A 12,206-nucleotide genomic window follows, 5' to 3' on the forward strand; every position below is an offset into this window, starting at 1 on the left:
ATTTCTCTCTCCCTCAAACCCCTCTTACCCCTCCACTATACTATTTGTCAAAGGAACAAAAGCTGATGCTCTAGAGAAGTGGCTTCTAAGCAAATAGCAGGAGCCACCAACTGTCCAGGCTAATTAACATATCAAATGGAGAGACAGGGGTGGTGAATAGACACCTGGGTGAGGGGGATACAGCTCCTAAGCTTCAAAGGAATTTTATTTCACACCAAGACATCACCATTTGCATATGTGTTCAATCTGCAGTCTTGCAGACACCAAAATAAAATATGGAATATTGGAGTTTCTATAACTCCGATTATGATGGGACACATCTTTTTAGCTGCAGGGTTAGCCAAGGAACGATACGCATATTTTTTCTAGATCTGTGAGCCCTTCCGGTGAGCTGTGGCGCAAAAGTACCAAAATAACGGACAACAGCCATGTCATGTCTGGTCTCTACAGAAAGGTAAATTCGTAATAAAAAATATGGTGTCACTTGCAAACTTCTCCGATCAACCAGCAAGAAGTTATCGCAGAAATTAGGGATTTTAATAAAAACATGAAGGGTGGAGCCCACCCCACGTGAGGTCATCACAGGGGAATGTGTATTCAGGTCCCCACTTCGACATAAAAGACCCAGCTGACCCACGCTCATGCCGGGAGGTATATATTCTAGAAGCACGGGTCCTGTTGGATAACTGCCAAATCAATTGGAGCGCCTCCCCTCCAGCTAAACTGAATCGTCTCTGCGATCGGTCTAGTAAGTCTTTTATTAATCCCTTTTATTTTGTGTAACTGTATATGCTGTATTATCTTGTCCCCCTTTGTAAAATCTTTGTATATTTTTCAGAAACACTGCCTCCCTTTTGGATTAAATCTAAAATGTAATAGTCCTGTTTATTTTGCTCTTTTCCTTCCCCGAAATCATATATGCTACCAGAAAGCAGGCGTCCAATCAGGCCTGTATTATATCTTCAAACTGATTGGTGGTGGCAGCAAATAATCTTAATTGGGCTATCGTGAAGCTGGCAGTGACTATACGGGGGCGTATACACATTTTCCATGCATTGGAATCCGGAAGTGTGTACGCCATATGCTCACTGCTCACTTGTCGATAGCTATGTAGTGAGTAATCGCGATTGTGTGTGCGAGAATCCCTGACGTTCCTGACAAAGTGACAGCAGCGGTGGGATATTGTATGGTCCTGCCGATGTCGTTTCTGATACCACTACAGAAATCTGGAACTCAAACTATAAGGAAGGTCAAGTTGGAGAGGTGGCCATGGTTGGTATCAAGGTACCAAAACCCTCCACTCAGGACCAATCTGGTTTGAAGTGCATCTGTTGTGCAAGAGACAATCTGTTAAACGGCTTCTCAAGGGTCTGCTGCAGTCCAAGTAGCGCAAGGGGTTATATCTTTGGTCTCTGTGTCGGGGATGTCCTTGGCACAAGAGTCTGGGCAACGTGCAGACCAACCCCGGGGAGAACAAAGCCCAGTAGGGGGACAGAGATCATCCTCTAAGCCTTCACCGGAGCATAGTGAGTAGAGACAGGGTCCCAATGTTGGGCTGGTTGGCCAAAGCTGTTAAACGGCACAGCGGGGGTACTGCCAGTTATGATCCTGATACCCCTGCTGTGATCCGTCCTGGGCCTTTGTGATGAGAAGGACTGTTGGGGTTCGGAAAAACGCATGTGGCCTAGTGGCCCTGAAGAAGCTGTATAGGCTGGACTGTGCTTTCGTTTTGTTTTCTTTGTGCTTGTTGCTCTCTATTTTGCTGGATTGAGGACGCTTAGGTGGCTGCAGGGTCCTTCACCCCCAGCTATGGACTGAGCCGTATACTGGACTATCATTGCACTGCATAGACTGTGTTTGTTCCTGTTCCTTAGTCCGTACCAAGAAGGACAAAATCAACTCTATGCGGCCTATGCATGCAGCTTCATAAAGTGCAACTATTAAGTGCATATAAGAAATATACCAGAAATGAGCCAGAAAGAAAGAGCTACAACTGCTTATTAACCGTACTTACCGCCTTATCTTCCCACACTTACATTGGTCCATACAGTTCAGTTATTGCTCCACTAATACTACCTCTCCTTCATTATCCCCAAACCCAGCACTCTCCAACGAAATAATTATCTCACCTTCCCTCTTACCCCCACCTCCTCTCCTTCTCCTTCCCCCACCTCCTCTCCCCCTCTCTCCATCCCCCACCTCCTCTCCCTCTCTCTACTTCCCCCACCTCCTCTCCCTCTCTCTCCTTCCTCCACCTCCTCTCCCCCTCTCTCCTTCCCCCACCTCCTCTCCCTCTCTCTCCTTCCCTCACCTTCTCTCCCTCTCCCACCTCCTCTCCCCCTCTCTCCTTCTCCAACTCCTCTCCCCATCTCTCCTTCCCCCACCTCCTCTCCCTCTCTCTCCTTCCCTCACCTTCTCTCCCTCTCCCACCTCCTCTCCCCCTCTCTCCTTCTCCAACTCCTCTCCCCATCTCTCCTTCCCCCACCTCCTCTCCCTCTCTCTCCTTCCCTCACCTTCTCTCCCTCTCCCACCTCCTCTCCCTCTCTCCTTCTCCAACTCCTCTCCCCATCTCTCCTTCCCCCACCTCCTCTCACTCTCTTTCCTTCCCCCACCTCCTCTCCCCCTCTCTCCTTCCCTCACCTCCTCTCCCTCTCCCACCTCCTCTCCCCCTCTCTCCTTCTCCAACTCCTCTCCCCCTCTCTCCTTCCCCCACCTCCTCTCCCTCTCTCTCCTTCCCTCACCTTCTCTCCCTCTCCCACCTCCTCTCCCCCTCTCTCCTTCTCCAACTCCTCTCTCCATCTCTCCTTCCCCCACCTCCTCTCCCTCTCTCTCCTTCCCCCACCCCCTCTCCTTCTCCTTCCCCCACCTCCTCTCCCTCTCTCTCCTTCCCCCACCTCCTCTCCCCCTCTCTCCTTCCCCCACCTCCTCTCCCTCTCTTTCCTTCCCAAATGTCCTCTCCCTCTCCTTCCCCCACCTCCTCTCCCCCTCTCTCCTTCTCCAACTCCTCTCCCCCTCTCTCCTTCCCCCACCTCCTCTCCCTCTCTCTCCTTCCCCCACCTCCTCTCCCTCTCCTTCCCCCATCTCCTCTCCCCCTCTCTCCTTCTCCAACTCCTCTCCCCCTCTCTCCTTCCCCCACCTCCTCTCCCTCTCCTTCCCCCACCTCTTCTCCCCCTCTCTCCTTCTCCCACCTCCTCTCCCCCTCTCTCCTTCTCCCACCTCCTCTCCCCCTCTCTCCTTCCCCCACCTCCTCTCCCTCTTTCTCCTTCCCTCACCTCCTCTCCATCTCCCACCTCCTCTCCCTCTCTCTCCTTCTCCCACCTCTTCACTCTTTCTCTCCTTCTCCCACCTCCTCTCCTCCCACCTTCTCTCTCTTTCTCCAACCTCCTCTCCCTCTCTCTCTCATTCTCCAACTTGTCTCCCTCTCTCCTTCTCAGGGGTAACGTTTCTCCTTGTAGAGAATGACACACTGGCTCTGGCATGTCCAATAGGTGGTGCTAAAGAGTTCAAGTCCTCTTTTTCTCTGAAGAGGCAATTTGCATATTAAATTTCCCAGTGGAGCATTGCATGGCAAATAAGCCTCCTTACCTTGACGTTCCAGAGCCGGTGTGTCACTCTCCACAAGGAGAAACGTCCCCCCTTAGACCTCAGTCCAGAGCATCTCAACTAGCCAAATCAGTTCTCATACTTTGCACTGACGAGGGCCAACAGCCCGAAACGCCGTGTCTGCAAATTGAGATTCTGATTTGACTTTTATCCTAAGTCATATTGCACGACTCGTTAGAGGGTTGATTGTAGCTTCTAGGATTGCTGCTTCCAATAGGTGGCGCTATAGAGTTCAAGTCCTCTTTTTCTCTCTCATTCTCCAACTCCTCTACTTCTCTCCCCTTCTCCCACCTCCTCTTCCCCTCTTTCCAACTCCTCTCCCTCTGTCACGCACAGTGTAGGAAAGACAAAGTGCAACACGATGGGATGAGGGGAAGGGAGCCCAGACACTAGGGAGAGGGGGAGTGGAGACCTCCTAGGCTAACCTAATATTACCCTGTGTCCCCTACCGTCCCTATATTGGTTCCTCTCCAATCGCCGAACAGGAAAACTAAGCCCTGTATATCCCTAGAACTTGGCCCTGGATAGGAAAGTGGGGTGGGGGTGAGCACTGGTCATTCCCCACTAAACAACTAAAGACAACAAGGGACACAAACACAGGGGCAAGCAACTTAGCTTGAGCCGACTTCAGAGAGATTACACCAAACGTCCTCCAAGCACCAGAGAAGAAGTAAGCAGACTGCAATAGCTCTATGCCTTCACAAGGGAACATGTGAATATCTCTGGCGCCTCCCTGTAGCAAACTGAAAGCATTTAAACACCCAGGCCAGTGTATCAATCAGAGCAGGAGGGAGGTAGCCACTGGGTCCAAAAGTAAGACAGATTTAGAAAGAGATCTTCTGCAGCCAACTGCAGAGTGACTGACTGTCACATCTGACACACCCATGACACCCTCTCTCTCCTAACCTCACCTGCTCTCCCTCTCTTTCTCCTCCCACCTCCTCTCCTTCTCTCTCCTTCTCCCACCTCCTCTCCCTCTTTCCTTTCCCACCTCCTCTCCTTCTCTTTCCTTTTCCCACCTCCTTTCCCTCTCTCTCCTTCCCCCACCTCGTCTCCCTCTCTCTCCTTCTCCCACCTCCTCTACCTCTTTCTCTCCTTCTCACACCTCCTTCTCTTTCTCTCCTTCTCCCTCCCCCTCCCCCTCCCTCTCCTTCCTCCTTCTCTTTCTCTCCTTCTTCCACCTCCTCTCCCTCTCTCTCCTTCTCCACCTCATCTCCCTATATCTTTCCTTCTCTCTCCTCCTCTCACTCTCTCATTCTCCCACCACCTCTCCCTCCCTCTCCTTCCTCCTCCTCTTTCTCTACTTCTTCCACCTCCTCTCCCTCTCTCTGTACTTCTCACACCTCCTCTCCCTCTCTCTCTCCTTTTTCCACTGTAATGGTGGGTATGGGAAGAACCCAGCGTATAACAACAGAAAAAGGGAAGGGTGCTCTACAAATAGGGAAAGTGGGAGGGCAGACCCCTAAACAGCTCAAACAACAAACCCTGACCCCCATATGGACCCTATATGGGTTCTGCACCTATCGCTGAGCAGGAAACCTGGCCCTAGCTGACCCTAAAGTTATGCCCTAGGTAGGGAGGGGGAGGGGTGAGCACTAGTCAGCCTCACTGCAAACTAAAGTAGAAACAAGGGAATACACTTAGCTTCAAGGTGACAGCAGAGAGAAAACGGCAACAATCCACAAAGGAACTCCAAGAAAATTTTAGCCGACTACTAGAATTCCAGGCCTGAACCGAATCAGAACACTCCATCACCAGCAACTCTCTGGAGAAATTGAGTGTATTTAAGGATACAGCAAAGGCGTGCTAATTGGCAGCAGAAGGTGAGGATCACCTCTGGGTCCTAAAGGTATAATCCCCAAGCAAGGTGAGGATCACCGCTGGGTCCTAAAGCGAGAGGGATCAAAAAAGGATCAAGAAGATGTTTGCAAGGCCAGATGCAGCGACCTTCTACAGCCGGACCCCGTATGACTGTCTATCAAACCTGACACACCCGTGACATCCACCTTTCCTTTCTGTCCTTCTTCCACCTCCTCTCCCTCTCTCTGTACTTCTCGCACCTCCTCTCCCTCTCTCTGTCCTTCTTCCACCTCCTCTCTCTGTTCTTTTTGCACCTCCTCTACCTCTCTCTCTCCCCTTCCTTCACCTCCTCTCCTTCTCTGTCCTCCTTCCACCTCCTCCCCCTCTCTCTGTCTTCTTCCACCTCCTCTCTCTGTACTTCTTGCACCTCCTCTCCCTCTCTCTCTCCCCTTCCTCCACCTCCTCTCCCTCTCTCTGTCCTTCTTCCACCTCCTCTCCCTCTCTCTGTATTTCTTGCACCTCCTCTCCCTCTAACTGCTTCTCCTCACTGCTGGTGATACAGTATAAGGTACTGATAATACAGGGGTGTACTCAGTTATGACAGGTGTTTTCTTGGGGTTGTTGCAGATGTTAGATGTTATTTCTGGGTCACATGATCACCCTGCAGACCCTCCGCACCTTGTGCCGCGATTTCTTCCTTCTTGCCGCTCTCTGTGCCATCCTCCATTTTTGGGGGGCGCATCGTCTCCCGCAGCTCACTCTGATCACTCTGATCCTCTTGTCCTTCTTTGGGCAGAGACCTTGGGAGGAAGCAGAAGGGGACGGCAGCAAGGAGGCTCAAGACCCCACTAACCAGGAAGCCCATCCACCAGGCCCCAACCCAGCGAGCATCTGACGCAGTGAGGAAAATGTCATCTGTGAGAACCAGAACAGAGAAATCACCATCCGCTACATAACCCCGAGGGTCTACAGGGACAGAGAAGTCTACAGGGAGGGAGGGGCTACAAAGAGGGAGGAGGGGCTACAATGAGGGAGGAGGGGCTACAATGAGGGAGGAGTCTACAGATCTACAGGGAGGGTGGAGCCTATAGAAATTGGAGGATCTATAGGGAAGGAGGAGACAACAGGGAGGGAGGAGCTGGCAGGGAAGGAGGGGCTACAAAGAGGGAGGGGTTTACAGGGAGAGAGGGATTTACAGGGAGCAAGGAGCCTACAGAGAGGGGCTTCAAAGAGGGAGGAGTCTACAGTCTGAAAGATTGGAGGATCTACAAGGAAGGAGTAGCCAATAGGGAGAGAGGAGCTGAAAGGGAAGGAGGTGCTATAAAGAGGGAGGAGTTTACAGATCTACAGGGAGGGTGGAGCTGACAGAGAGGGAGTGATCTACATAGAAGGAGGAGCCTAAAAGAAGGGAGGAGCTTACATAGAGCGAGGAGCCTACAGGAAGGGATGGGTCTACAGGAATGAAGGAGCTGTTATAGAGGGAGGAGCTTCCAGAAAGGTTGGAACCTATAGGGAGGTTGAAGACTACAGGAAGGGAGGAGTCTACAGGTAGCGAAGGGTCCACAGGGACGGTGCAGATTATTAGGAGTGTCATAAAAATATGGAAAATCTCTCCCTCTCTCTCTTTTCCTCCTCCCCTATCTACCATTTGTCAGAGTAGAAGAGCTGACAATCTAAGGAACAATTGCTTCTATGCAAATAGCAGTATAGGCCTGAGGTGGCAAACTCATTACCATACAAATGGAGCTTATAGTAGCAGAGGCCTGTGATAAATATACACCTAGGTGAGAAGGATGCAGTCCCTGGCTTCAAAAGAACTCTCTCTCACCCCCAGGGCGTGCCCCATTTGCTGAAACAGATATCTACAGTCTCACCGGCACCGACACGAAATATAGAATATCGGAAGTTCTATACTTCCAATAATCATGGGACACATATTTTTAGTGGCAGGGTCAGCTAAGGAACCCAAAAGCATAATCTTCCAAATCTGTACGCCCTTCCGGTGAGCTGTAATGCAAAAGTACAAAATGACAGACCGCAGCTGTGCCATGTGTGGTCTCTAAAGAAAGGTAAATTCGTAATACAAAATATGGCGTCACTTGCGAGCTTCTGCGATCAATCAGCGAGAAGTTATCATGGAAGTTAGATGTTTAAATAAAAACATATAGGGTGGAGCCACGCCCACATGATGTCATCACAGGGGGTGTTTGGGCAGGTCCCCCCTTCGGCATAAAAGACCCAGCTGAAGATGGGTCCATACTCCTTGCAGAGAGGTATATATTCTATAAGAAAGGGGTCCCGTTCGATAACAGTCGAATTGGAGCGCCTCCCCTCCAGCTAAACTGAATTGTCTCTGCGATCCATATAGTAAGTTCTTCTTTAATCCCATTTTATTTGTGTAACTGTATATTCCGTATTGTAATGTCTAATTTTGTAAAACCTTTTATATATTTTTCCTAAACACTGCCTCCTTTTTGGGATTAAATATAAAATTTAATAGTCCTGTTTCTTTTGTCCTGTAATCGTTCCTCCCCCGAAGCCATATACGCTACCAGAAAGCAGGCAACCGATCAGGCCTGTATTTCAAATCTGATTGGTGGTGGCAGCGAATGATATTAATTGGGCTATCGTGAAGCTGGCAGTGACTATACGGGGGCGTATACACATATTCCATGCATTGGAATCCAGAGGTGTGTACGCCATACGCTCTCTGCTCACTTGCTGATAGCTATGTAGTAAGTAATCAGGATCGTGTGTGCGTGAATATCTGACAATCCTGACAGAGTGACGGCAGCGGTGGGATATTGTGTGATCTCCCCGGTGTCGCCCCTGTCAATCCCTGACAAGAAAGGAACCTACAGGGTTGGTGCAGGATTCTACAGGCAAGGAGGGGTCTACAGAGAGGGAAGACACTACAGGGAGGAATGAGCATACAGGAATTGAGGGGTCAACAGAGAGGAAGAGGTTTATTAGAAGGGAAGAGCCAGCAGGGAGGAGACTGCAGAGGGCGGAGTCTACACTGTTACAACAACTACAATTTTAGGTTAGTTGCCCTTTAAGATTACAACAAAACAATTACCAAGATTTACAAAACCGATGTCCACATAGAGCTGTGCAAAGAAGGAGGCGAGGAGCGACCCGAGGAGCGGCCCCAGGATGGACAGCGTCTGTATGATCCCTGCAGAGGAGACAACAACGCCATCAACATCAGTAGTGTCATTATCCTCATCATCACCATCCATAATCACCACCATTAACATCATCACCTCCTCCATAATCATCCATCCCCATTATCATCATCACCACCATCATCATCACCACCATCCATAATCACCACCATCATCATCATCCATCACCATCATTCATCCCCATTATCATCATCATCACCATCCATAATCACCACCATCTTCATCATCACCACCATTCATAATCACCACCATTAACATCATCACCTACTCTATCATCACCACCACCCATCCCCATTATTATCATCACCACCATCCATCACCATCATCACCCATAATCATCATCATCATCCATCACCACCAGCATCATCATCACCACCATCAATCACCATCATCATCCATCTCCACCACCATCATCATCATCACTATCCATCACCTCCTCCATAATCATCCATCCCCATTATTATCCTCACCACCATCCATCACAATCACCACCACTATCATCATCCATCCCTATCATCATCATCACCACCATCAATCACCATCACCATCCATAATCATCATCATCATCATCATCCATCATCACCATCATCATCATCCACCACTATTATCACCACCACCTTCCTGGCCGCTCCGCACCACATTTGTTACATTATATCTTTTCGTCACTTTCTAGGTTCTCGTTCTCATGTGACTTTTTCTCACAATAACAAACGAGAATGAGGAAATGAGGCAGCGACGTCACCAGAGAGAAGCAGAACCTGCGGCAGAGCGACACCATGGCGGGAGCTGAGTGCATCAGCCTCGTACTATCTTATATGGGAATGTCTCCTCCATTACTGTCCTCCCAGAGATCACAGGTGTGAACAGTGGCCGACGGCCGCCTCTGTGACTGGACACTGGGAACGTTTCATCACGTGTCGCTAACTGGCAGAATAATGGATGATTAATATACAGAGGTAATGAAAGAGGTGAATAAAACGGACAAGTCACAGTGATACATTGTATATAAACCATCATCATCTCCCCGCAACACTGCGGAGTATGTGCAGAGACTATTATATCATGTAATATGGAAGAACCCAACCAATAACAGCAGAATACAGAGCGCAGCTCTGGAGGTGTCTGGAGGATAAGACATGATGTAACAGCAGAATAGTGACTGCAGCTCTGGAGGTGACTGGAGGACAAGACACGAAGTAACAGCAGAATAGTGACTGCAGCTCTGGAGGATGACACAATGTAACAGCAGAATAGTGACTGCAGCTCTGGAGGTGACTGGAGGACAAGACACGATGTAACAGCAGAATAGTGACTGCAGCTCTGGAGGATGACACAATGTAACAGCAGAATAGTGACTGCAGCTCTGGTGGTGACTGGAGGACAAGACATGATGTAACAGCAGAATAGTGACTGCAGCTCTGGAGGTGACTGGAGGACAAGACACGATGTAACAGCAGAATAGTGACTGCAGCTCTGGTGGTGACTGGAGGACAAGACACGAAGTAACAGCAGAATAGTGACTGCAGCTCTGGAGGATGACACAATGTAACAGCAGAATAGTGACTGCAGCTCTGGAGGTGACTGGAGGACAAGACACGATGTAACAGCAGAATAGTGACTGCAGCTCTGGAGGATGACACAATGTAACAGCAGAATAGTGACTGCAGCTCTGGTGGTGACTGGAGGACAAGACATGATGTAACAGCAGAATAGTGAGTGCAGCTCTGGAGGTGACTGGAGGACAAGACACGATGTAACAGCAGAATAGTGACTGCAGCTCTGGAGGTGACTGGAGGATAAGACACCATGTAACAGCAGAATACTGAGCGCAGCTCTGGAGGTGACTGGAGGATAAGACACGAAGTAACAGCAGAATAGTGAGTGCAGCTCTGGAGGTGACTGGAGTATAAGACACGATGTTACAGCAGAATAGTGACTGCAGCTCTGGAGGATGACACAATGTAACAGCAGAATAGTGACTGCAGCTCTGGTGGTGACTGGAGGACAAGACATGATGTAACAGCAGAAAAGTGACTGCAGCTCTGGAGGTGACTGGAGGACAAGACACGATATAACAGCAGAATAGTGAGTGCAGCTCTGGAGGTGACTGGAGGACAAGACACGACGTAACAGCAGAATAGTGAGTGCAGCTCTGGAGGACAAGACACGATGTAACAGCAGAATAGTGAGTGCAGCTCTGGAGGTGACTGGAGGATAAGACACGATGTAACAGCAGAATAGTGAGTGCAGCTCTGGAGGTGACTGGAGGATAAGACACGATGTAACAGCAGAATAGTGACTGCAGCTCTGGAGGGGACTGGAGGATAAGACATGATGTAACAGCAGAATAGTGACTGCCGCTCTGGAGGTGACTGGAGGATAAGACACGATGCAACAGCAGAATAGTGACTGCAGCTCTGGAGGATAAGACACAATGTAACAGCAGAATAGTGACTGCAGCTCTGGAGGATAAGACACAATGTAACAGCAGAATAGTGAGTGCAGCTCTGGAGGATAAGACACAATGTAACAGCAGAATAGTGAGTGCAGCTCTGGAGGTGACTGGAGGATAAGACACGATGTAACAGCAAAATAGTGAGTGCAGCTCTGGAGGTGACTGGAGGATAAGACATGATGTTACAGCAGAATAGTGAGTGCAGCTCTGGAGGTGACAGGAGGACAAGACACAATGTAACAGCAGAATAGTGAGTGCAGCTCTGGAGGTGACTGGAGGACAAGACACAATGTAACAGCAGAATAGTGAGTGCAGCTCTGGAGGTGACTGGAGGACAAGACACGATGTAACAGCAGAATAGTGAGTGCAGCTCTGGAGGTGACTGGAGCATAACACAGGATGTAACAGCAGAATAGTGACTGCAGCTCTGGCGGTGACTGGAGGACAAGACATGATGTAACAGTAGAATAGTGAGTGCAGCTCTGGAGGTGACTGGAGGACAAGACACGATGTAACAGCAGAATAGTGACTGCAGCTCTGGAGGTGACTGGAGGACAAGACACGATGTAACAGCAGAATAGTGACTGCAGCTCTGGAGGTGACTGGAGGACAAGACATGAAGTAAGAGCAGAATACTGAGCGCAGCTCTGGAGGTGACTGGAGGATAAGACACAATGTAACAGCAGAATTCTGAGCGCAGCTCTGGAGGAGACTGGAGGATGAGACACAATGTAACAGCAGAATAGTGAGTGCAGCTCTGGAGGTGACTGGAGGATAAGACACAATGTAACAGCAGAATAGTGAGTGCAGCTCTGGAGATGACTGGAGGATAAGACACAATGTAAGAGCAGAAGAGTGACTGCAGCTCTGGAGGTGACTGGAGGATAAGACGCGATGTAACAGCAGAATAGTGAGTGCAGCTCTGGAAGTGACTGGAGGATAAGACACAATGTAACAGCAGAAGAGTGACTGCAGCTCTGGAGGTGACTGGAGGATAAGACACCATGTAACAGCAGAATAGTGAGTGCAGCTCTGGAGGTGACTGGAGGGTAAGACACGATGTAACAGCAGAATAGTGACTGCAGCTCTGGAGGTGGCTGGAGGATAAGATACCATGTAACAGCAGAATAGTGACTGCAGCTCTGGAGGTGACTGGAGGA

General features: G+C 49.5%; 1 protein-coding gene across 1 annotated transcript in view; it reads right to left on the bottom strand.

Moving 5' to 3' along the window:
- LOC141245030 (solute carrier organic anion transporter family member 1A2-like) overlaps positions 1 to 12,206 on the bottom strand; it is a 37,052-nt gene that overhangs the window by 11,385 nt on the left and 13,461 nt on the right. Inside the window, exons 2-3 of the mRNA XM_073669034.1 lie at positions 8,483 to 8,581; positions 6,082 to 6,318 (exon numbers count right to left, since the gene is read on the bottom strand). Of these exons, the coding sequence (XP_073525135.1) occupies positions 6,082 to 6,318; positions 8,483 to 8,581 (336 nt within the window). The remainder of the gene's footprint in view (positions 1 to 6,081; positions 6,319 to 8,482; positions 8,582 to 12,206) is intronic.

Source organism: Phyllobates terribilis, unplaced genomic scaffold (assembly GCF_046119375.1).
Source record: "Phyllobates terribilis strain yellow unplaced genomic scaffold, ASM4611937v1 Scaffold_1728__1_contigs__length_221790, whole genome shotgun sequence".
NCBI classification, from domain to species: domain Eukaryota; kingdom Metazoa; phylum Chordata; class Amphibia; order Anura; family Dendrobatidae; genus Phyllobates; species Phyllobates terribilis.